The 25,444-nt window shown below is 37.6% G+C and overlaps 1 protein-coding gene across 3 annotated transcripts in view; it reads right to left on the bottom strand.

Annotated features, from left to right (window-relative positions):
- Positions 1 to 344: 344 nt before the first annotated feature.
- The window catches only part of IFT56 (intraflagellar transport 56), a 46,127-nt gene continuing 21,027 nt past the window's right edge, over positions 345 to 25,444 (bottom strand). The window contains exons 8-18 of one of the 3 annotated variants that reach the window (XM_050325295.1): positions 25,318 to 25,392; positions 24,044 to 24,146; positions 21,013 to 21,068; positions 19,348 to 19,401; positions 18,876 to 18,939; positions 13,112 to 13,200; positions 9,222 to 9,305; positions 6,985 to 7,054; positions 5,534 to 5,640; positions 3,222 to 3,355; positions 345 to 1,868 (exon numbers count right to left, since the gene is read on the bottom strand). In XM_050325295.1, the coding sequence (XP_050181252.1) occupies positions 1,757 to 1,868; positions 3,222 to 3,355; positions 5,534 to 5,640; positions 6,985 to 7,054; positions 9,222 to 9,305; positions 13,112 to 13,200; positions 18,876 to 18,939; positions 19,348 to 19,401; positions 21,013 to 21,068; positions 24,044 to 24,146; positions 25,318 to 25,392 (948 nt within the window). In that variant the 3' untranslated portion in view covers positions 345 to 1,756. Of the gene's footprint in view, positions 1,869 to 3,221; positions 3,356 to 5,533; positions 5,641 to 6,984; positions 7,055 to 9,221; positions 9,306 to 13,111; positions 13,201 to 14,848; positions 16,041 to 18,875; positions 18,940 to 19,347; positions 19,402 to 21,012; positions 21,069 to 24,043; positions 24,147 to 25,317; positions 25,393 to 25,444 lie in introns of those variants that run through there. The other 2 variants (XR_007630083.1, XM_050325297.1) reach the window with 2 other exon arrangements.

Here is a 25,444-nt window from a genome sequence, read left to right as displayed (position 1 = left end):
GCTGTTTTTCTGAAGCCTAGCCATGGGTGATGGTCACTGCCAGGGCTGCCACAGCCTGGAGTGGATTGGGAGAGCTTGGGGACAACAACCCCCCAAAGTCCCAGACGCCGTAAGCCCAGAGTCACCACTCTGCTGCCATCACCAGAGTCAGTGTTTTCAGCAGCACCACACCTCCGTTTGGACAAGATAGTTTTCCAGGTTTTGCTTTGCCTCTGTTCTCTGTTGTTTTCTGTCTGGGGGAGGACATTGGATCGCAGAAACTCATTTGCCATATTGTTTCTCTTTGTTCTACCGAGCCACGTGGTCCAGCGTGGGAGCCCCCCTCCTCTTGTTCACCTTAACTGTTTTAATTTATATCTTTGCAGTGACTGCTAGTTCCTTAAGTAATTTGTTATTTTTTTATTTATATCTCTTCATATTGTCTCTTCATTATTGGAGGGGGGTGGGGAGAGGTTAACACAAAAGAGGAGTGACCTGTTTGGAGTCTCAGTCCTCTGGTAGCTGAACAAAGCCATCACAGCTACCAAATATATAACACATTTTTATGTTACAACTGTTGCTTCTTTTAGAATTACATATTCCCTGAGCTGTTCTCCTTAAAAAACAGAAAAGTCTAATAAATCCAAAAGTATAATGAATATGGTTGCTCATGATAGTGGTAAATGCTGAAGAAAATAATTCAGAACATATTTTTATCCATCAGATTGCTAAACTAAATAGATTTCTCATGTGAACTATATTAACATGAATGTTTTGAGTGCTAAACTTCAAAACAAGATTGAACAATACAGACCAATAAACCTCCATGCTTTGAAAAAGATGATAGGAGAGAAAACAATCCTTACGGACAAAAACAACAACAAAAAAGAAATTAAGGTATTAGTTATTGAAATTTATCCAGAAAAGGCTAATGCTCAGAATATGATTTGTATTTTAGCCCAGAGAGGTAATATATAGAAGTCCTACAAGAAAAATGGAGAAAGACATGAAGTGACAGAACTAGGGGAAATGGCTTCAAAGAGAGAAGGTTTACCTTAGATATTAGGAAGAAATTCTTTACTGTGAGGGCGGTGAGGCACTGGAACAAGTCACCTAGAGAAGTTGCCTCAACCCTGGAAGTGTTTAAGGACAGGCTGGATGGAGCTCTGAGCAACCTGGTCTAATGGAAGGTGTCCTTGCCTATGGCAGGTGGGTTGGAACTGGATGATCTTTAAGGTCCCTTTTAATCCAAGCCATTCTATGATTGTATGATTCTATGATAAGTCTTCTGTATTATCTGATACCCTAGTAGCCATAGTAGGCTTTTGATTATCACCATTACCATCTCTATTTACTGTATTCTATCACTTCCTGAAGCAGGTTTGTCTCAGTCAGGTAATAAATAATTCTTCTCCCAAGGACAGAAGGCTTGATGGAAAAAAACCCCACAAAGCAGTTCAGTAACTTTTGGGGAGAAATCTGGGGAACATTTGAGGAGCACTTTACTTGTGCACAGTTGTAATTACTACTGAAAAAAAGAAACATTGAAGAATAGAGGGGGTGCAAGATATAAAAAGTTTTAATTAAAAAAAGAACCAACTTGCTGAATGTTTTGCAATCTCACTGCAGGACACTCTTCCTCAGCTGGATCAACCTGCTTGAATGCCTAAAGTCCTTCAAGGAAGGAGATAGTCAGAATGCATAGGAGAAACCAAAACCCACATCTTGCAGCCAGACATACAGTAGCAACTGACCCAGTTTATTTTGTGGTACTGACTTAAACTGGAACTCTGTTCTCCTTGGCCCACTTTTTCATGATGCGGACAATGTATTCTACTTGAGAATTACCAGTGCTCTTCAGAAGATGCAGTACTTCCCGCAGAGTCTCTCTACAAAGGTGGAAAACAAAGATTTAAATTAGTCTAAGACTCAACTGATACAATAAACTACAATAAACAAGTAAACTATTTTGCAAAATATGGTTCCTCCTAGACAGAGAGAGGTCTGTTCATCTGCAGGGCAGGAAAAGGTTAAAATGCACAGTTGATGAGATCCCAGGGACAAAAAACAATCAACCAAACAAAAAAGTCTTCTATGTAATTGTAAGGAAATTAAAAGTTAAAAAAACCCAGCAAAATGTAATCAGTTTAGACCTTAGTGTGTGTATGTGTATTTATATATAAATCTTTACTCTTGCAAAATAGTTCCCCAGAACAAAGCAAACTTTTTTTTTTAAAATCTTTACTGTTATTTGCTGGTCTTTAGTATGGCAACATCTAGCTTAATACTGCCAAAGCACCTTATACATAAACACAAATAACAGGGAAATTAACATTACCAATAGGATAAACCAGTATTCTGCAGTTAGCCAGCTAGTTTGCAGTAAGAACTTGTTTGCATATTTTGAAAAACAGAGAAGTTGTATGTATTTTACTGCATCTGCTGCAAGTGATTGCTAAAAGGACACTTGTAAGGTACAATAGTTAGTGAGATTATTCCAGCAGAGAAGTGAATAGAAGGAAGGTGTAAAAGCCAAGATACACACCTGTCAGTCACATAGGAAACAGCAACTTTGGCCAGAGGACGATGGCCATCTGGCATCACAGCCGAATATTCACAAGGGAGCAGTTCTTAAATACAGTCTCACTACTCTCATTCTCCCATCCAGTGAAATGGGCCGAAACAAAATTATCAGTAACATGGATGATTATCTCTTTTAATCTTTCATCAAGTAAGTATGTTTGTCTCACATGGACAGTATCTTCAGAAAGCAAATTTTAGTGAAAACATAGTCTCATCTACTCATTGTCTAGAGAAATCGTGTCCTTCTTACAGTGCTGAATAAATATTTCCTTAGTTCTGTTCTATGAACCCTAAAATGTCATGTGACAGTTTTCCATTCTTATGCCATCAACATGAAGTAAGGTTGTTTTCCCCCAGCTCATAAACATACTACTACATTTATAACTTTTCTTAGTATGATGACTAATGTATTTTGGTGTCTTACAGTTCATAGCATTTGCTTATAAGTTATTCTTCACCATAAACTGTTGTGGAAGATACACTGCAAACTGAAGACTGCATATGGAACCACTGGCCAGAGTGTCTATTCCCTGAAAGGTCAATAATGAATTGGAAAAAGATATGGAGTCCTAAAGCTAAGATTATGATTCTAGCTTACAGCTAACTGAAAACAGGAAAAGAGCAAAACAAATACAAAGACAACAACACAAAATACTCACTTCGCTTCTCGGCCAGCTAAAATCATTTGAAATACACCCACACAAGCACCTCTCTTGCCTTCCCAGTATTCAGGATTATTGTCCAGTCTCTCCAAAACATCAAACGCTTTGGCTGAATAGTAAAACTGACCCATCTGCACAGAAAGTGAAACATTATTCCTGACTGTATGACCATCTTTCAGAAGGGGATTAAAAACATTGAGCTCAGTTTTCTGAAATCAGCAGTTAAGTCATAAAAGCAATGTGCATTTTCTTGTTTTTCTGCAAGCATCAAGTGATACAAAACAGGGACATTTCAGTTCTACAGAGGAGGTATTATAATATCTTTTTTGAGGTGCCCTTATCTAGTGTCGTACCAACTATACCAAAGCCCTTGACCAAATATCAACCTCAAACTAGTCCAAACATTTGAAAATAGAAACACATTTCCTCATGTAGAGATGGTCACATATTTGTATGCCTAGTGGGTTTAACTTAGGAGTTAAATTCTTTTTTCACTGTTACAGTACAGTACAGTACAAAAGAAGATTCAGTGACTCTATAATCCAAAATTTTTCTGAGCATAGGAAAATCCAGTGTGTACTCTAACTTTTCTGCCTTAGGTTCTATACTTGTGATTGGGAACCATAAGCAAGTTGCTTGGCAACAGTCAGTGCAAAAGGAGTGACCATATTAACTGTGGATTTTGAAGTCAGTTCGTGGGCTGTATCTATGATTGTGAGTGTTCTCCACTTGGGCAAGCCTGAATAGCAATGCTGTTTGTGAGTGGCATCTTCCCATGAGAAAGCACAGAATGTAGACTGAGTGTAATCTCCCATCCTTTGGTAGCTGGAAGCCTGCATCTGCAGAGAAAAAAGGGTAGGCTGGGGGAGTTACATTTGGAAACTTTAGTCAGAGAAACATGGGTACTACAGAATGAGTAATAATTCTCTTTGCTTCACATAAAAGTTGATTTGAATCACTGGTGACTGGAAAGCACTGTGGATGGGAATATAGTGAGTATAAATGGTATCAGATGTGTCAGCTAAAAAGAAAAAAATGATACTGATCTATCCAAATTAGTACCTGATCTAGTTCCACTAAGGAGATACAGGTTTAATGTCCTCCTTCTATCTGACATTAAAGAAGGAAATGCTCACCCCAAGTCATGTGCTGTTCCCTATAAGGACAAGATGGGCAGTTGCATAAAAACCATCAAGAAATTAGCCAAAAGTCCTGCATCTCAGATTCCTCACTAAACAACTTCTGTCAGCACAGCAATGGGCCATTCAGCTACACCCAGTCTAAGGACACTGTTGACCTTGCTGCATCCATGCTCACTCTGCTTTCTGTTGAGCAAAGCCTAGTGCAACTGTCTTCTTAAGTGACATTTCTGGCGCTGTGGACCTCTGATATAATGTACTATTTCAGAAACAACCGAAAAATGCTACATAAACTCAAACAACATGGACCTTGCTATTCATTGGAAGAGGTACAAGCAGCTGCTAGTATAGAAAGATAAACTGTAACACCATAGCAAAAATTTTTGAAATTAAATTCCTTGGCCTTTGGAGTAGACATTTATGGCTATATGTAGACATGTAATTAGGCTGAAAAATTTAGTCCTGCAAGTGCAGTTTTTCAGAGCTCTAGATAAATCCAAAAAGTAGAGCTGCTTCTCCTCTTGAGTGCCATAAGGTTTTGAGAAGAATTTAGACAAAGCAACCAACTGATTTAAGTAAGACTTTAAATGGTCTAGAGAGAGATTTTACATGATGTCTGTTTTGCAACTTGCTTTCACAAACTGTAGCTATGGGAAACACCAGAGGCATAGCAACAAGACTTTTAGGGTGCAATGGTGGACCGAGGACTTGAAAGATGTGCAAGAGATAATTCTCTCAGTTTTAGAATAATGCTTTTGAGATCATAAGGAGTATCTCCTATTGCCATTACAAGCTTTTAGGAAAACAAGACTGTCCCAGAAAAAAAAAATCAGCATGAGGCTCCTTGCCCAACCTATGCTAAATTTTTTTCCTTAAAAGTTTTTTGTCATTTCTACCTCTAATGAATCCTTAGTAGGAGAAGAAACTGTTATTATTGATAGCGCAAGCATGCAGTGATTTATCAACGTTTTAATCAATGGGTTGTCTACCAAAAGGCCTGTAGGTTTAAATACTGACTAACTCTTGCCAACTCATCCACATTATTAGACATCCTGCTGTTATAAAAGAAAGTTCACTAGTGATGACAATGATAAAAATATCCAAAAAATGACTATTGGTACAATCACCGAATTAACATGTCACACACCAAGCTCTGAAGAGAAAACTCACTTTGTAGCAATCATTTGCAATGAGCTGCAATAGGTTAAAGGAGTCCCCTGAGGTTTCCATCTTCAGATAGAGCTTCCAGGCCAACTGTGGTTTCTTATTCATAATATCTGCAATAACAAGAAAAAGCTGAAATTGTGAAAAGAATATGCCACGCACAATACTCAATGGCAGGTGGAATAGATGTCCCTGTATTTCTTTGCTTAATGTAAATGCATGCCTCAGCATGAGCATGAGCCTGGGAAGCCTTATCTTCCTTACTAGCCTTACTAGTGATAACAGCCAATTCATCAGAGAATACCAATGTCAAGAGGAATAATTATGGTGTTTACATCTCAATTTATATTTCACAGCAATAAGAACAACTCTTATGATTTCAGGTGTGATTAAGGAACAGAATAGAAAGCCTTAGAGAAATTTTTTATGCAAGACAATGCATTCAAGCAGTGTTTGGGCAATACTCTCAGGCACATGGTGTGACTCTTGGGGATGGTCCTGTACAGGGCTAAGAGCTGGATTCAATGATACTTGTGGGTCCCTTTCAACTCAGTATATTCTGTGATTTTGTGAAAGATCATGTTAAGAGATGTTTACTACATCTGCAGTATGGCATAATGTCCCAAAACCTACATATTTATATTCCAGGTATAACTACTCAAAATTGTTTGATTTGGAACATTTTTGTATTGAGGCACTGTAAGGAAAACAAATTAGCTTAGAGAGTCTCAGACTTGAGTCATTAGAAAAGTCCACCACCTCTATACTATTTTGTATGTGGCACTGTAGCTGTATCTGTACTGAGGTGTACTCTGCAATGTCTTAAAAACTGGTTCAGAAAAAGTAAATAAGATTTGCTATAGAATAATAAACACAGCAAAAGTTTCCTGAGTTCAAGGAAAGAATGAAGAGGTTTTGGAAGAAAAAAACATCCTAGAGATTATAAAGGATATCCCTCAGGCACAGGAGTTTGAACAACATGTAAAGTAATATGGTAGGAAGCAAAATACGACATATGCTTGCCTGATTCTTCTCTTCCCTAGACATCTGACATTGGCCACCCTTGGAGACAGACAGACCCTTGGGCCTGACCCGGTATGAATGCTTCTATTTTGTGTTTTACTCTGAACATATTATAGCTGTAACACAGTATTTTAAGACAGAAAGCCTTCACTCAAGCAATTCAGTAGGCAATTGAGAAGAAAGAGGGTCACTGGCCAGGACAAAGCTGCACTGACAGTACTGTAACAGCATTGCACTGAAGCAGTAATTGCTTATAAAAGCCAAATGTACGAAGGTGCAATAACCACCCACACTATAACTAGTGCGATCAGCTTTTCACTTTCATAGTCCAGAATCCACCTACAACATTAAATTCAATTAGGAAAGTGGATTGCCAGGACTGACGCAATAGAGGAGGATCTGTATTCTGCAACGTTGAGAGTAAAGTGACTCACAGCAGCGAGCTAGCCATCTAAGGTAAACAAAATCACTCTTTATCTTCTCACTCTGGATCAAAAGGAACACCTGCAGGAAGAAGGAAAATAGAAGATTATACATGCATGTACTTTTAAACAAACAGAAGGCAAACAAACCTACCTCGTTTCAACACGCAGCTTAGGCTTAAGCCACTCAAACAACTGCTTCATGAGAAGAGTTAGGGTATGCAAGTGCAGTGTAGGGACATCCCTACTCTGTGTGGGGCAGGTGGAGGATTCACACAGTGCCCTGCTTGTCAAAGAACTTGTGCAGCTTCAGAGTGCCAAGCTGAGCAGAGGGTGCGGCCTGCTCTGAACAAGTGCCAGTGGGTGGCCATGCAACACAAACAGCACAAAGGAACACTGGGCCTGTGGGAAAAGCTATTTGGAATGTGTATGTTTAGAAGGCGATGCAAGCAATTACATTAGCATCTTCTTGAAATACCAGAAGTTTCACATATAGATGAGCCTTTCCTCTCCACACGTGTCAGAGATCATTCCAGGTCAGCAACAAGCCATTTCTAACCATTTTGGTTTCAGTAAGCTTCTGAGGCAAAGCATTCATCTTTTGTAACTTACCGTACAAATACAGGTTTATTACATTCTACATCTAAAGGGATGTGTGGGGGGAAGTTGTAAATTTTAAAATGTACTCTGGCTTTGCTCACAGAAAAAATGAGCTATTTATGCATCTCTCTAGTATATTTGTAACTATACTGGATGCTACTGGCAAAACTCAAAATACCTTTATAGGAGCAGATGTATGTATTGGAACAGTGAGTTCCACAAATTACTAACATTTGTATGGCTTAAACATTGCTGAACCCCTAATTTTGGGGGAAGGGAGAAGGATTAATAGGGAAGAAATTAAAAAAAAAGCAGTATTATCACTGTAGGTAGCACTTTATCATAGGTTTTATTTCATTATGTCCAGGGAGGTATGCTTTTATATAACTTAATAAGTGCTATATGTGGAGTTGTTCTACAAGTTTATGAGACACTGGGGAAGGCTGATCTTTATACGGAAGTGTCATCACAACCAGAGATCAGACATGAGGCCAGATGAATCAATTTAACTACATAATTCTATTATTTGAATGCATCAGCTATATTACACAAGTTTCTACAGAACAACTTCTAAAAAATGTAAAAATGTATACTAACAGCAGCTTACACCTTTGTGTTTCTTTGTTGCCTGGCTGCTACTAAAACTTAGTTATGCTATTACCATTTTTGTGAAGTCTAAGGAATCAGCATAGCCCACTAGCATAGTTTTGAAAGATTTTCATTAAGCTAAGTGAATTGAAAGCTTGGTGAATTCAAATATCTATCCATTTCCTGACAGTCTTGGAATACTTTTCTTAAAGACAGATGAAATTTCAGGTCACAGAAATTAAGGGGTAAGGGTGCTGGGTGGAGTGGTCAGGACAGGGGGAAGACAAATTGTAAAACCAGAAGGGTTCTGTTATTGACAAACCAGAAGAGTTAAAAAGTTAGAGAGACAGGAAAAACAGAACAAAAACATAAACCCCAAACCAACCAAATCTATATGATTCACTTTAGGCTACGTGGTGTGGGATTTTTTTGTGGCTTGTCTTCTTTCTGGTCTTGTGGAAAATGTTGCTTACATCTTCATGATAACTATTTGCTTTTGCATATTTTAGTTGTAATTAAGTTTCTGCTGCACAGACATAAAAAAGTACTGGGTGTAGAAGTTAATCTCTTCCAGCTGCATCTGGATGCTGTTGAATAAGATAGTGAGCACTTCCTCTTTTCCTCCCACATCTCCCAGAGGAAGTTGTGTTTTTTTTAAACACAAATTTCTAGGGACACCTAGAAGCTTTTAACTATTCAGTGTCTTTTACTCAGCATGCCCTACTCAGTCTGAACAAAGAGTGCCTGGGATCCCAGACAAAGCGTAGGAAATCTGATTAAGAGGCCATTCTTTGATCAATTAGAGGTAGCTGCAAGCACTCTTGTGATGCATCATAAGCAGCATGACTCCTCATATACCTCACATTACAAGATTAGCAAGATAATCTTTTCTGAATAGTATTCACTGAGAGTTTCAGTTCCTCTAAGAAGGGGAAGAAGATATTCCACACAACCTGCTTATTTTCAACCAACATGAGGATCTGGGAGGAGAAAAGGAAGGAAAGAGGGGAGTAGGGGAGAAATGTTTCCATTGCTGTTTTTTAAAGAAAGCAAATACATACCTCTTCAGCCTCTTTAAAATTGCCAGTTGCAGCTTTGGCTTGGGCATAGTTGAAGTTAAAAGTGTCATTGTTGTAGAAGTAACTCTGAAAAATAAGACTCATGGGTAAAGCTCAAATAAATAAAGCAAAAACCCCCTCCTCCCATGATATAATAATATTAAAAATACACCCTCACCCCCAATCTGAGTCAGACCATATAAAGACAATGGAAAGGAAAAAGAAAAACCCACATTAGGAACATACGGTATTTATAAACAGTGGGCAGAAAAATTATGGACTGGCTTTCCATCCTACATTCGTGACTACAAACACAGCTGAAACATTCCACAATATTAACTATGAGAGACCTGGAAAATGTTCCAAGTTCAAAATTACAGTGGCAGCCTTTGTGGGTATAATTTTCACTTGGGGCATGTGAAGACACGCTGTGCTGCCATGGTCTCTTTCACCTCCCAAGCACTTATTTCACCACTTGGCTGGGTAAAGAGGCAGTTGACTCCCTGAAGTCTTTAAGGAGATGAACACTTGTGTTTTTCCAAGACTTGTCAAGGTTCATCAAGAGATCCTGTGGATCTGGTTATGTGACAGATGCTAGTCTGACACACTGGATCGCATGATGGAGGTGGAGCACAGTACTAGGCTACAGCAGGCAGCACACCATGTAATAGGACTTTCTTAAGCAAGCCTTGCTTACAGGTACCCTTCTCTCTAGTTAAGTGCAATACAAAGTTTTTCTCTCCCATAATACCAGACATGATACATCTGGTTTAGAACACAGGCTGATCTAGCTGTATCTTGTTGAAAAGCTACATGGGTCAAAGCAGAAACAGGTTGGCCTGATGTTTGGGTTTGACCTGAAGAACTGAGATTTTATCATGGTCAGATGTCCAGAGAGAAGTGTATAACTCAGATGTTCAAAAGTCAGCTGTGTTCTACATTCAGCACTGCCCCACACTGCTGCACCAGTAGAAATGGTAGAGATAAGGTAGAACACAACATCACGGTTACAAGCATGGATGGGATTGACAATCCCTGTCCATTACTGGTGCACTGCTTATGAAAGAACATGGGAAAAAAGGTAGTTACTGTAAGAAAAGCCCTCCTGGGTGCTTAACAGCAAGGTGTAGGGAAGAAGAAATGTTTTTCCTTATATAATATTTATAAAGGAAACAGAACTTGTGTACGAAGATCAAATTCTTCTTTTGTTTCCTTATTAAAGACTGAGGAGCAGGTAAAAAGCATAGTTGGGACTGTACAAAAGACATGGGAAGCAAGGGGCAAATCCCTTTCCCAGTGGTGTCTTATTTCATGATGTAGGGACACTGAGGAGCCCCTTCCCTTCCCTGTCATAGGTAATCAACAAAGGGTGCTGATTTAGTCCACCCACATACATCAAGCTAGTGCCTTGAAATGAAAGGTGGGAGACTGCCACCCTTTCCAAACGTCTAGGTTTCACCACAATAGTCGATGTTAGGGTCTACAGGCAGGCAAATACAGAAAACTGTATGAGAGCATGAGGATGAACCAATTGGGTGAATTTTAAGCTCAGTTTGTGAAAACATTGCAGTACCCTTAGGGTGAACTAATGGGTTTCACCATATGAGGATTACAACACTTTACTGTATTCTTTCTCAATAGTTTGAAGTGAATCAGCACAAGTCCCAGGTTAAGCAAAGCTGGTGAGCCAGATGCAGTTTTACTGTGTGAATCGTTTCTTCTGTTTAAATAGTCCCCATTATATATTTTAATTAAAATGGAAAAGAAACTCTGTCAGCAACTAAACTCAAAAAATCTGTCATTCTGTCCTGACTGTGTAAGGGCTAGAGAACACACCTACTGCAAAACTGAAAACAGTAGAAATGAACAATGTTCTGGGGTTTTTTTGTTGTTTTTTTTTCTTTCTTTTTTTTTAACCCATATTATATGTACCGGACTTCACTCTTTTGTGGTCTTTTCAGAGGTCTTTAATCTTTTCATAAAACTAACTGTCCTCTGAGTGATGTCCATTTCAATGAGATGCTCAGATACCCAGCTGAGCAATGAAGAATTCCCATTGTGGCCACAACTCAGCTGAGCCTGAATCAGGTTGTTTTCTCAGTTGATCTCTCACAGTGTTACAATGTCACCCTTGGGGCAGCTGGCAATACATTTATAATAAGGAGTCCTCTGGGAATTCTCATGCCTAAAGTGGTTTTAACTGATAATGTTACACAGCGTTTCTTGAGAGAACATCACACAAATAATCTTCACAGAGTGCATACTCCACTTTAAGAGATGTAGAGATCCTACTGAAGTTTATTCCTATGAATGAAACACAAAGGTAACTGTAAAGCCACCTACACCTTGCCTGTAACATGGTAAAGGAAGAATTACTTGCATCCCTGTGAGCTGAAGAGAAAGGAAATGACTTAAATAAATCTGAGCATGCTTATTCTCAGCTAAAAAATTATGAGAATGATCGATTACTTCAAAACGATCATGCAAGAAAAGCTGTAGGAGGGAGTAAAGTTTTGTCCCATATACCTTGAAGGTGGTTTGTAATCACATTTAACTTTGACCTTTTCAGGTTAGAACTAGCTGTTTAAGAACCTTTTAACGGAAATGGAAAGAGCTGAGCATATCTGTGGGGTGATTCACTGCACTGTAAGTGTAGGAAATATACAGCATGAATTTTCTGGAAATTACTGTCTATACCCATTGGCTGTAAACTGAGACCAGATAACCAGTTCTAACTAGAAATACGACTTTTAGATGGCTCAAGTTTGGCAAAAAAATTCTCACCCTTAGTTTCCTTTTCTTAACTATATACACATGCTCCCGTTTGGGGTGGCAGTAGTATGTCTCTTCATTCCACTCCACTGGAGCCATGCCAGTGGCTAGAGCCACTGGGATTTCCTCAAAGGTCTCTTTCCAGACAAAGTTTAAAAACATTACACCTTCATCATTTTTTCACTCATCAACTGCTTTTGGCACCATTACAACCATGTTTTTCTTTAGATCTCACCCTCCTTAGAACATTGTCATTCTGCTCATCTTGTATATCTCCCAAATAATTTCTTTTAAGATTCTCATTCCTTTTCCTATCAAATATAGTTGTTACAACTCTAGTTTCAAATCACTGGAACAAGACTGCAATCATTCAACCTACAATCATACTCCAGACCCCTCTTTTCTCACATCTGACTTATAACTGTGTATCTGTAAGTTATACCCATTTTATCCTTTGAATACTGGTGATCTGATAATGCTGCATCATGTTGACTTCAAACTCCTTTTCTTAGTTTGAAAAAAGTAACATTGTCTGCAGGGTACCACTCAGATAACTTCTGCAAAAATAGCGTTCTTAAGTTACTGCTTTTGTAATATTGCCCTATTTTAGCCCTTCAGGGACTGGTTTCTCTGTAAAATATAGGAGTTATTATTTTCAGACTCCTTCATGTCCTATCTTCTTTATACACTCTTGTTCATTAAAATGTTGTCTCCCAACCATTGACAATAATCTCCATCACTCATTTGGTAAGTCTTAAGAAAACATTTGGGTTTTTTTCCTCCATGCTGCCCACCCCATAAATATCCATAAATTTTTTTGCTGTCTTCCTTTAATTATCTTCCTCATCTTCTGTGATGCCACCAGAAAGCCTGATAATGGGTAAATTGCAAATGTGATGAGACCATCATGCCCACCATGCTGCATGAAGCTATTTTCTAAATTGCTTCTTTACATTTTGATCCATTTGCTGTGCTGACCGCTTATGTCCCACTGTTGTTCCTCTTTTATTTTTACTGTTGTTTCTGTATCTTTTCATGTTCCAATTTTGTCTCACATAGTACAGTCTGTAAGTAGTGATTCCATCCATTACAGTACTACCAATACTAAATAATATACCAACCTTGATTGAGTTGAGGTAAATTAGGACATTAGGAAACTGTCTAAGAAGAAAGAAGCAGGAGGACATGCACTGTCTCCCTGGAATGGTATCTAAAATTCAAAAGAGAAATGCAAATTTGTAGAATTAAAAAACACACAGTAATGGAAATCACTGCCAAGATTGCTGGCAACTATGAAAGCAGCTAGTTTCTAAAAATAGTGTAGCTTGCCTTTTCAGGCAAAGGACCATACTAGAGCTTAGAAAAAACTTTCAGTTCATCTTGACACCTCTCTCTACAGCATCCAATAACTATTGCAAGACTTTATTCAACAGCAAACTCTACAGAGACAAATGGTTTAAGTAACAAGCTTTTTCCATGACACAATTTACGTAGCATAATTTTACCATGAATTAATCTTACTCTTAGGAAATGGCACTTCATACAAACCTGAGCTTGTTATTCTAATCTCATTAGCCTTCTTTCTTTAAAATTATGCTTTTCAGTTATCCTGGACAAAGAAGCTCTACATATTTTAATTTTAGTACAAATAAGAGAATAAACTTGATAACACTGAAAATATCATTATAAAAAAAGAATTAATATAGGAACAGGAAAATACTCAGTGATATCAGACAATATGAAAATCAATGCCCATGGTTTTGGAATTACCACATTGCTCACAAGTGGTAAAGCCATAAATAAGTTAGACACATCAGTTCAAATGAGTGTCACTAAATTTTGCTGCTATCTATGTCATCATAACTTTGCTGCAACCGTATTATGCTGTCATCTTCTCTGACAGTGTAAGCTGTGTTACTGAAAAACTACTTCAAAGCTGTTTTAAAGATCCTGAAGTAAGCTTACTAGAACTAAGTTTTGTTAGACCCAGCTAGAAGAGATGGATGAACCCAAGTGCAGCTGGGAAGGCCTAACTGCAAGTGATTTCAAATCACTCCTATTTCTCTACATGAAATGATCATTAGAGAGCATGTGCTCTGTGCAGTTTGGAAAGATGTCGAGAGATAAGATCCTAAGGCTACCAATATCCCTGAAGTAATCTGCTCCTGGATGTTAGTTACTATCAATACATCTGCACTAAAAATAACTTTTCTGCATATAGAAATTTCATGTAACTGAAGACTAATATTTTGACTCCATACCACCACACAAAATAGAGCATTCCACTGGAAAACTGTATTTTCTCCTTTAAATAAGGCAGGGTAGTAATTATTCCTGGAAAGCACTATATAAGAATACATTTCAAAGGAAAGTGAAATATTCTCATTTTTTATCTTTTAACACTAGGAGATACGGAGCTTGTGTGTCCTGTCATTTCTGTATGGAGGCAATCAATCCTTATCTATGTCTGAACCACATCATTCTGTTCTCCAAATTCAGAAAATTATTTGGTCATTTATGAATTGTTCACTTGTGAGCAAAACTGGCCTGTATATTTATACGTCCTTTCTTACATGCATGGATACTTTTCATGACAAATATACGCCTCTACAGGACAATAACAGAAACAGTTTTACAACAAAAAAAAGAGTGAAGAAAACACTGAGTAATGAGAATGAAAGTAACTCAAAAAAGCTCATTTTCTCTGACATTCAATTTTTAAGGTTCATAAACTCACAATTTATTTTAAACATAATTAAAAAAATGGAAAACATGCAAAGAAGAATTAAAACTAAGGATACCTTTTTAGGAAAAAATGAATCACAGTAACAAAATATTAGAAACACAATTTTCCCATATATGATTTGAGAGTTTCTAAGTTTTAGTATTTATTCTTTTGTCCACATTTTGGTAGAAAATTTTATTATCCCAGCATACCACCCTCTATATACTTTTTGTAAAAGATTTTGTTGAAAAAACAAACAAATAAAACTTCTGAGTATCTTATACAACTCCGCAATGACTGAAAAACTAGAGTTTTACAGTTCTAATGCACCACAGGTGACTCATGCAGGAAGAGGAAAAATTTGTCATTTAAAAAAATTACTCAGGGTGACCTAAGAGTACCTCAAAGAAAAGACCACATGAAGTCCAGAAGAAATGTTTCATTCCTCCCACTCAACATCAGATATGCCTGACTTGGTCCTAAAGGAGGACCACTGAAAAGAAAAGGGCTCTTTATTATGCTTGCAGTGGTTTTGGAATAGTTTGTAACACTTATGTTAAGCACCAGAAGGACTGCATTTAATGGAAATATTAATGTTAATTTACTTTTACTGATGTTCCTCTGATCCCATTTCCTTCTTAAATTATCTTAAAAATCTGATCTGTTTGATTTTCCACTCAGTTGAGACCCTGGTAGAAGAGCATGAGAACTAACTATAAAAATCTAGTTATATCCTCCTTCGTAATGTCGGTTCCATTTCACATCATTAGGATTAAGAATTTCTACTAAGTTTAAAAAAACCCCAGTAACCAAGTTGCTGTTCTGGGTGTTATTTATTGCTGCTAGAGGGTGAATATTGACTCCTACATTTTAAGTGCTTCCTGGATTTTTTTTTTTAGTTTTTGTTTTGGGTGACCCTACTCCCATTAAAGTTCATAATATCACTCTTGGGACAAAATCTGTACATTTATTGGAAAGGACTTTCACATTAACTCAGGTTGCTCTATGTTCCTTCAACCTCCAAGTCAGAGATCTAATTAAAAAAACCAAAGGCCTTAACTGATGATTCCAAATGACTTTACAAATAAATTATACTATACTTCCTAAATTGTATGTTGCTGCCTTTTTCTTAATGCAGTCATGGGATTTCTACAGCTAACAAAAGCAAGTCAGAAAAAATATTCCACATGTTCATTTTAATCCATTATTTTTTGATAATCCACATTATCAGCCTGTGGTGACTGTTGTCGTTTAACACCAGCTGGCAACTAAGTACCACTCAGCTACTTGTTCATTCCATCCCCTCTCCTAAAAAAAAGTAAAACCTGTAGGTTGAGATAAGAACAGTTTAATAATTGAATTGAAATAAAATATTATTATTATTAATAACAGTAGTAATGAAAATGAGAGAGAAAAAGAGAGGGGGGGGAGAGAGAGAGAGATGGGGGGAGAAAGGAGAGGGGAGAGAGAGAGAGAGAGAGGAGTAAAACTCAAGAAAAACAATACAATTGCTCACCATCTATTTACCAATGCCCAGCCCACCCCTGACCCACAATTATTAGTTTCTCCTAGCTTCCAGCAATCTGCACCGAGGACTTAATCACTGAAAAATTTGTGTTAAACAGCTAATGGGCTTATAATCTACAAGTTTCTTTTTACCTTGTGGTTCTCACAAGTTTCTCTATCAAATAAGTTGTATTATGTGAAAAAGTAATTCATGCTGTTTGTTTTAATTGCCTTATATGATAGTTTATGTCAATGCTCCTTGGGTTTTGTATTGTACAGTAAATAATTCTTCCCTATTCCTCTTTTCCTTGTCATTTACGATGCACATAAACAAACTCAGTCATCACTTTTCAGCCCATGTATCCTTCTTTATTTAATCTCTCCTTGTTTGAGAAGCTATCCCCTTTCTCTGATCACCCTTGCTGTCTTTATTGTATCCTTTCTTGTTCTACCGTTTTTTAAGAAATATAAGAATCAGAGCTGCAAACAGTATTCAAGGAAAAGAATCACATATGTATACAATGACAGAGTAATTATTTTTGTTTCGTTCTCTCTTTTCTCATCAATTCCTAAGATTCTCTTCACCTTTTCTGATAATTTTGCTAAATTTAATTTGCATATTATTACCCAGTCTTATATAGTCTCTCATATCTTTCATCATTGTGGAAGCTTTTATTTTTACTACTATGGGTAATTTTGTACCATTGGCAAACCTAGTCATGTCATTACTTGTATCCTATAGCTCATTAATTATGAATACAAGCCCTTTCTTTAGAGAAACAAAGGGTTCTTTCAAATGTTCAAATCAGGTGTTTTTTATCCTTTTCATTGCTACTTCACTCTAATTTTTTGTCAGAAATGAGAAAGGTTATTATGTACGTTCTTTTCTTGAAATTAGTTCTGTGGAAATTTTTTGAGGTATTTGCTAACACACGGATTTAGAATTTGATTATACTCCGATGACTGTAGCAGAATTGGAGTTTCGTCATAAAATTTCCAATTTGGTTCTATGTAATCTCTATATTGGTCCAGAGTTACCTGCCCGCTTGTGCCTTCTCTAAGCAAAATGGAAACACTTCAAAAGTTCATGCTGTTTGTCATGCCATGTCACTGCATTTATTAGGTCAATATGGCCAGAAGAGAAGCCTCCAACTATTATTTTATTATCTTTCTAAATAAAAGCTCTAAACCTCTTTAACATGTCAGTCACTGTTCCCATCCAGGTTGTCTGGTGAATAATTTGGTGAGTTGCCTATCTAAACATATATTTTAAAAGAGTATTATTTCACTCACTGATAATTATTTTTTTCCATCCATCAACCGTTGAAGTCTCAGCCTTTCCATCTTAGTTTGCATATGGGTTTAAAAGTATTTCACAGTGAAATTCAGACCCTTTTCTTCCTAACAATTTCAATTTTGGTTTTGGGCTACATCTTCACTACAAATCCTTTCAGGATATGTTTTCTCAGACTGTATTATTTTTATCCATGTATGCTGTGGTTGTTCATTACACCTGCATGACTGTAACAGGCATTAAGAATCCACCACCACTGTTATCAGTCCCTTGTGATTTTACTGGTATGACAAGCCCAGGTAGCTATATTCCTACTAACCAAGTCCTCCACTACTACAGTTCATATTGTTCCTTCCTGTTCTCCCAACTCTGAAGGGATAGCCTCAATGCAAAAGGAACAAACTAGGGAAATCTCACCTATGGAACCATTTCCAGCCTTCCAACATGAAGCTCTCTGCTGGATGTGGCACAGAACAGAATGACTCAACAGTATTACTGAAAGTTTCATCAGTGCTGCTGCTCTCTTGAGCTTCTTCTCTTTAGTCACCATGGACACAGGAGACAGCTTTCTGTCTCTGAGGACCATGAGCTGTCTGCACCATCAACACGCACAAGTTACCCACCTAAAGAAACAGTACTAAGTGACTGTGCCTACCAAGGAAACTGGGAAGCCCTATTTCAGCTGAATTCCTATGTTATAACAACTGGCTTTTTTTATTTGGGGATTTTTGACTTTGGCAAAGGGAAGGGAAGATAAGGTCTTGGTTCGGCCTATTATCAAATAAGTAGAAGTAAATATTGAAAATATGCTGATTTTTTTCTTGGGTTTTATCAGGTGTTTTTTTTTTCATTCAAGCAAGGAGTTAGTCCCAGAGCCTCCATTTCTGTCTGTAGGTAAAGCCCTCCTCACATTTTTATCACCCTCAGTTTCAGTGCACACTCCATGTTAGGACTCTGTGTACTTGAGAGGTTTTCATTAGTGGTCCTAGATTTGTACCTGTGAGTCTCTGTACCTGTGAAGTTTCAGCCACACACTTCATCTAATTAATTAGGCTGTTGTCTTCTGTTTCTATAATGGGGATTATTAGTCAAAGGCAAGCCACAGAGTCTCTCAGTAAAGACTAAGAGTTTGCGGTACAGCCACTTTTCCAGCCAAAGTCATACAGTAAGGCTTGGAACAAAATGAGCCTTCTAATTTAAACTTCCAAATTTGTTTTACACTTCCTGATACCCATCCTGTAAGAACAAAATGCCTAGCAATAGTCCTGCCAACAGTCAGGAGTTAGACACAGATAGGATAGTATGTATTTGGATATTTTAAGATGGATTACATAATGGAGAAAGAATATTTCAAACATACCACATTCGCTGGCTGATTCCCCGACCAACTGGAAGAATTTCTGAGCAATTTTCAGATGATCTCTCTGGAAGAGGAAAAAAAACCAAAAACCAACACGGGTTCCAGAGTTGATGCTACAATACACAATGAAAATATACTCTTAGGAATAGATGGGGAGCAACTAACAGACAAACCAGGGCTGAAGGAAAAACAGAAAAGGTAAATATGCCACTGTATACGCCTAGATACACAAGAATACTGTAGAAAACAAAGTTTTTTTGGAAACAGGATAAAGAAGCCAAATTCAGCTTGATTTACTGTCAAGACCAGCAATGGAAATTTGCCTTTTACTCATTCTGGACTGTATGGAGAGACTCAGAGATTCTGCAATATAAATGAGAAATTACTGTGTCATTCAGTCCTTTCTAGTCTCTATAGATATGTTCACATTCTGTTGTTGGAGAAGCTGGAGAACTTCATGGGCTTCACTTACTGAGCCAACTTCTTGTCCAAGTGCTGCATTTACGACTCCTTTGAGGATGTACTCCTGAAAAAGAATTGTGAAAAGCATCAGAGAAGACAAGGTAAAGATTTCATAAGACACATAAAAGCCTATGTGTACATTATTTTCTTCATAAATTCAACTCTATCCCAGCTCAGTTTAGTAGGTAGCTGGTTACTAGGATAATGCTTAATCACAGTAGTACTGTAGTACTAGCCCCTCAAAATGCATTCTACTTGCTAGGTAGTCACTTCTGCTAAATTTGTGGAATGCAAAGGAGTACTGTGTTTTCTGAAAAGTGTTATGGTCAAAGACAATGCACCAGAAGGAACATGATAACATCCTTTCATGCCCCCCTCACCATCATATGACCAATAAGTACAATCTTGTTATACTAAAGCACAGATCCCATTTCAAATATGCACATAGGTTAACCACAACCACTAACATCCTTGCTGAGCAAGATTTTCTCAGCATGTAACAGGCTCTTTTATCTTATACAAATCTTAAAGTTAAGAGTTATAGCTATAAACCTGTTTTAGTAGGTGTTCCTGATAAACCTGGATAGCCTTGTTACAGAGATAAACACAGAAAAAGAGAAAGACACATCTACACAGACCAACAATGGAATGCAAGGAAACAATCTGAGAGTACTAGTCAGGATGCTAAGTAATCATTTTAGCACACCAACTCTCTTACAGGTGCCAAATTATTATCCTACAGGCATGGTGATGAAGAATTTGCGAAGTACTCAAGGAGGTTATTAAAGTAGTTTTGCAAGTCTTAGCAGGGAGTTCTTTACAAGTGTAAGTGAAAAATGGAAAAAGAAGTAGAAAGATTCTCATTTAAAAATGTGATAAAGAATTATTAGACATGTATATGGGGAAAACAGAGGCTAAAGGACCACTGGCTGTTCAAGTAAGTCTTGCCATACTGAAAAATGCAAGAAATGTAAAGCAACATCAGAAGACCCTCCTCAGCACAGAACCACCAGATCTGTGTTCTTGAGGTTTTCCTTTTCCCTCCCTCCATATAATTCCTCACACAGAGTCATGAAAGGTCCCTTTCATGCCCAGCTATGTGACCTTTGGAAAATAAACTGCAAAGAGGAATAAATCAGAGACTAAAGCTGCTGGAATAACCACAAAAGAAAATTACAGTAGCAGCCAAGGGACACTGCAGTTTTCACTCATGGCAGCCAAAGTGTGATGGGATTAGAGAATACCATTTATTTAAACTGTTCCATCTAATCTAGCTCATTTTTATTGAAATGGCTTCAGGACAAACCATATGAGCACCTGAACTAGCAGATCTGAGGGATGTAATCATCACCAGGGCAGAAGTGACAAGTAGCTGTAGTTGGAAGAGGGCTTTTATCTATGCACTAATGGTCAGCTCCCCAAAAAGCTGCACACAACAGAGCTATATTCTTATCTGCCCCAGGTGGTACAGTAATAAACAGTCTAAGTACTCATATATGCACATATATAATAATTTATGCATGCATATTAAATCTTTTGTTCATGAAGGAATGGAAAACACAAAAGTTTTAGGAGTGGGAATGGGGCAAGCTGTCCTCAGTATACCAGTTTTTTATGTGGCAGGTTTCATATCAATTTATAACATCTATGTGCCATGACATCAGTTTCCAATTACCTGTGGAGCTGAAGGTTCCAGGTCCTTTATCAGGTTATAAGCCTCCTGCACATCATCTGAAATGCCAAACATTAGGATGCATGACAACCCATAGCACACTGTATTAGAACAAGTCAGTCATCCTCTACAACATTCCCCAATAGTCATAGACTAAGAAATAAACCATTTAGACAGGAGGAGAAAGGTAACTATAAATCATTGTGAATTTCTATCACAATGGTGATGGTTTTCTAGAACTTAAATAACAAACACGGAGTGAGTAATAGCTTCTTTATTATTACAATTTTCCTAGTAAAGATGATTTGGCTCCCTTATTCATAACCTAGTGGCTGCCTTTTCAACGGCACAAGGTCAAAATCATAAATCCATCATCTTCCTTTATTTTCTTTTCTCATATTGATTTACCCCTCAAGGAGGATAGGGTAACATGATGCTGTAGGTAAACTTCATCTTTTCCTTATCAATATTTCAATATCTGTCCAGTAGCTCTTACCTGATTCTAATTCTAACAAGGAAAGCACTACTAGTATAGAAGTTTTAATGTGAAGTTTGAAATCAGTAAGCAACTTCCTTCCCACACAAGAATTATAGAAACTGAAAAGATCCTAAATATTACCTAAATAAAAAAAAAAAGGATGTTGGTAGATCTGCGCTTGGCTTTGTAAACCAATCTAGTGAAGCTGCTCTTTTACTAGCAAAATTTTGTTAACACAGCATTATACCAGCTGCCCACAAAAACAGGCCTTATCAAACAAAACCTTTTTTTTGTTAGTATATACCATTCATTCAACCACTTTTTGGCTAACTCATACCACCACCACCACCACCACAAAAAGTATGACAGCAGCCCTTATTTTCATCAGTGGAGACCTTCAACACAGAACTATGCTCTTCAGGCTCCAAGAGAAGCCTCTAGCAAATCTCATGGGAGCAGATTATAACCAGATACCAACAGGCCCCAAACCTTGCTAAAAGTCACTACCCTGAAGAACTGATAAAAATGGGATGCATGTTTGTGCTTCAGATATTCCAGCTCTGAGCATGTATTAACACCAACCTACCTGTATCAGAAACCTTTTAAGTTTGGAGAGACAGCTGTAGTCATTAGAAGTAATGATTTCTCACATTCCTAACTGATGTTGCTACTCCAGCAAGAGTTAGAAATGGAAACTTAGACAAACCAGGAAAGAGGTTTTAATCCTAATTCCCATTGACCTTCTTTATCAGTATGCAAGTCATTTGTACACCACAATGTACAGAACCTAAGAGGAGAACCTTAGGGCAGAATCCAACTAATTAAAATTACTGCAAGGTTAATGACAATTGAGTAAAGAATACTGATTTTTAAGTGATGCACGAGATGTACTTTGTTTCTGTGTAAGTAGAACTTAATTTGAAACATATATATTATTATTAACAATATTACTGGGCAAGATAATAATACCAAAATTGCCTATAGTGAAACTGGCAACAATACAGGACAGAAAGGTGGCTGCGAACAGCAGGCATAGATTTACCAATGCCAAAGTGTAGTGACTAACCCACTGTATGACTGGTTGTATGGATAAGGGGATAGTAGTGGATACTGTATACCTTGGCTTTAGCAAGCTCTTTGACATGGTCTCTCATACAGGCTTGAAAGATAGGATTGGCTAAGTAAGACTATAAAGGGATGGAAAACTGGCTGGACTATTAAAAGACAGTCATCAGTTGTACAAAATCCATCGGGTGGCTCATTACTAATCAAATTCCCCAGGGACTGATACTGTTTAATGTCTTATCTATATTTATATTCATGATCCAGACAGAGTACTCTCAGCAAGTTTGCAAATGATAAAAGATTCCGAAGAAAGCTCCCAGCTATTGAGAAGTAGCTCAGCAGGCTGGATAAATGGGCTGAAAGAAAGAAATCTCATAAAGTTCAGTGGAGGCAAAATGCAAGTCCTGCATCCTGCTTGGTTGCCTGAGCAACAAGTCAGGTGGGGAGCTGACTGGCTAAAAGGCAACCTAGCAGACAGTGCAGCCTTGCAGCAAAGGAGGCCAACTGTACACTGGATCATATTAACATGAATGTAGCCATCAGGGCAAGGGAAGGAATTCTTCTCTATTTGATCCCTGTGAGATTGCACCTGGAGTATGGTGTCGATCACTCAATTAAGTCAGACATTGAAATACTGGAGTGAGCCCACCCAAGGACTCCCAAGGCAAGAAGGGGGCTGAGGAGAGGCTGAGAGAACTGCATTTGCTTAGCTTTCAGAAGAGAAGGCTCAAGGAAGATCTTATCACTGTCTGCAACTTACTGACAGAAGGGTACAGAGAAGATGGAGACAGGCTCCACAGAGTAAGATGAAAGGCAATGGACACAAGGTAGAACAGAGGAAGTTCTGACTAAGCAACATGACCTAATTGGACCTGGCTTGAGTCACACAGCCACTCAATCCATCGTTGAATAAAAGAACACAATGGGAGAAAAGTAATGGCTCTGAAAAATTCAGATATAATTCAAAGAATCTGGCAAATGAAGGAGAGATACTAGTACAGAATCCTTTCCAACTGATTCTGGCTACCTACCTGCATTCCTTAAGGGTTGTAAAGTAGATTTTTAATGCAATGTCTTGTTCACAACTGTAGCCTTGTTCACAGCCACTTTGGCTCATATCCTGTTTGTGCTATATTTACAGAAATAGTTGTCCTTGCCTTCAGAGGACATATGCCTACTATTCTCACACATTCAGGCAGAGCAGAGGTCATCTCACAAGAAACAGTTAAACACCACTGTCCCCAAAGCCATCTCCTGCAACCCAAGAACCTGCAATATTTTGCTAAGTAGGTTTATTTGACTGCACACAACTGAAGCCCTTCTTTGCAAGCCATGGAAACTCTTACTTCACTATTTTCTGGAGAAACAGAAAATTAAACAGATTACATTTTCCTGCAAAGAAAAAAAGCATTTAATTGAATAGTCAGTTGAGATAAGATGAATGAATGTCATCTCTGAAGGTATGAAAAAGCCAGAGGAAGGTGTATTTACCTTGCCGGAGATAGTAAATCACAAGATTCAGTCTTGCCTCGGGAATAACATCAACCAGAGGAGGCAGGACCTGCAAAGCCCCTTCTCCTCCTCGGAAAACCACCTGCAGAGAAAACCAGCATATTGATAACCATGTATCAAAATCTCTTCTATGATATCTTAATTCAAGGAAATTAATCCTTAAATTCCTATATTAACAGTAGGAAAAGGTCAGTGGCTCTGGCATTAGCATAATCCCTGCTTTAATATAGCTATAGAATTACTAAGTGTGACAGTCTTTATTCAGAAGAATATAAAGTATTTAATCCATCAGTAAAGATTAATTTATTTCAACTTTTAGCAGCTCAAAATTTTATCACAGATTTAAAAGAATAATATTGTCTGAAACAAGAGTGAAGGGAACACGTACAAAATTACAATTTGCTCATGATTTTTTATATGAAAAAATTAGACGAACAACTCTACATTTATTTAGAAAAATGCTAAAATAGTCAGGAGCAGTTGATTATACTTCAGTTTCACATGACGGTTCTTCCACAAAATCTAACACAGTTATTCGATAAATCAGTGGCAAAAAGACCAGCATACAAAATAAACAACGTTAACTGACAAAAAGTCCAATTTGAAAACAGTTTTAACTCTTGGGGAAAGAAGCACTAGCTTGTTATGACTGCTCTTGAAAAACGACAAAGCAAGCAACTGCCCATCATTAAATAAAAGCAATCTACTGTTACCAGTTATACAACAAAGTAATAATACCACTGAAGAGAAAATTAACTAGTGATTAGTGACAAGTATTTTGGCTTTTACCAGCAGTTTTTTTCCTAGAACTCTTTATTTAGTACTTTTTGGATGAAGGCCATTTTCACTAGTTATCTTAATTCCACTCACGTTGTTGTGGTACTACATAAAGAGTTCAGGGTCATACATTCTGACTTGTTTCAACGGTTTCCTTATTGAGTGGGCTCTCCAAAATATCTTGCAAAGGTATTCTTACACAACATATGTTATTTTAATATGCCTTCAGGTCTACAAACAACAGCATTATTATTTTCCTTGACACAGCCTCAAACTGTTAGGGAAAAATTCCAGGGGAAGAATAAATACACTAGACGGCACATTCATTATACAGGTAGGATTCCTGGAATGGGACTTGCATGGAAGAAAAATTCTATTAGGTTTGCAATTACCAAAATATTCCATTTTATGAATCATCATGAAAAGCTCTACAAATGAGTGCTGTTCATATTAAATCCCAGAAATGCATTACTTACCAGATTGTGCTTAATGAGCTCCTTGCCAAACTCAAAAGATGATGAGGCATTGTCAGTCAAGTTCTTGAGCTCTGCCTGGAATTACATACATTCCAGAATTTAAACATAGAACCACATAAGCCTAAAT

The sequence above is a fragment of the Myiozetetes cayanensis genome, unplaced genomic scaffold (genome assembly GCF_022539395.1).
Source record: "Myiozetetes cayanensis isolate MyiCay16 unplaced genomic scaffold, myiCay2020 scf3, whole genome shotgun sequence".
Taxonomy (NCBI): domain Eukaryota; kingdom Metazoa; phylum Chordata; class Aves; order Passeriformes; family Tyrannidae; genus Myiozetetes; species Myiozetetes cayanensis.
Note: the sequence above shows the minus strand (reverse complement) of the source record. Positions and strands in the feature narration are given on the sequence as shown.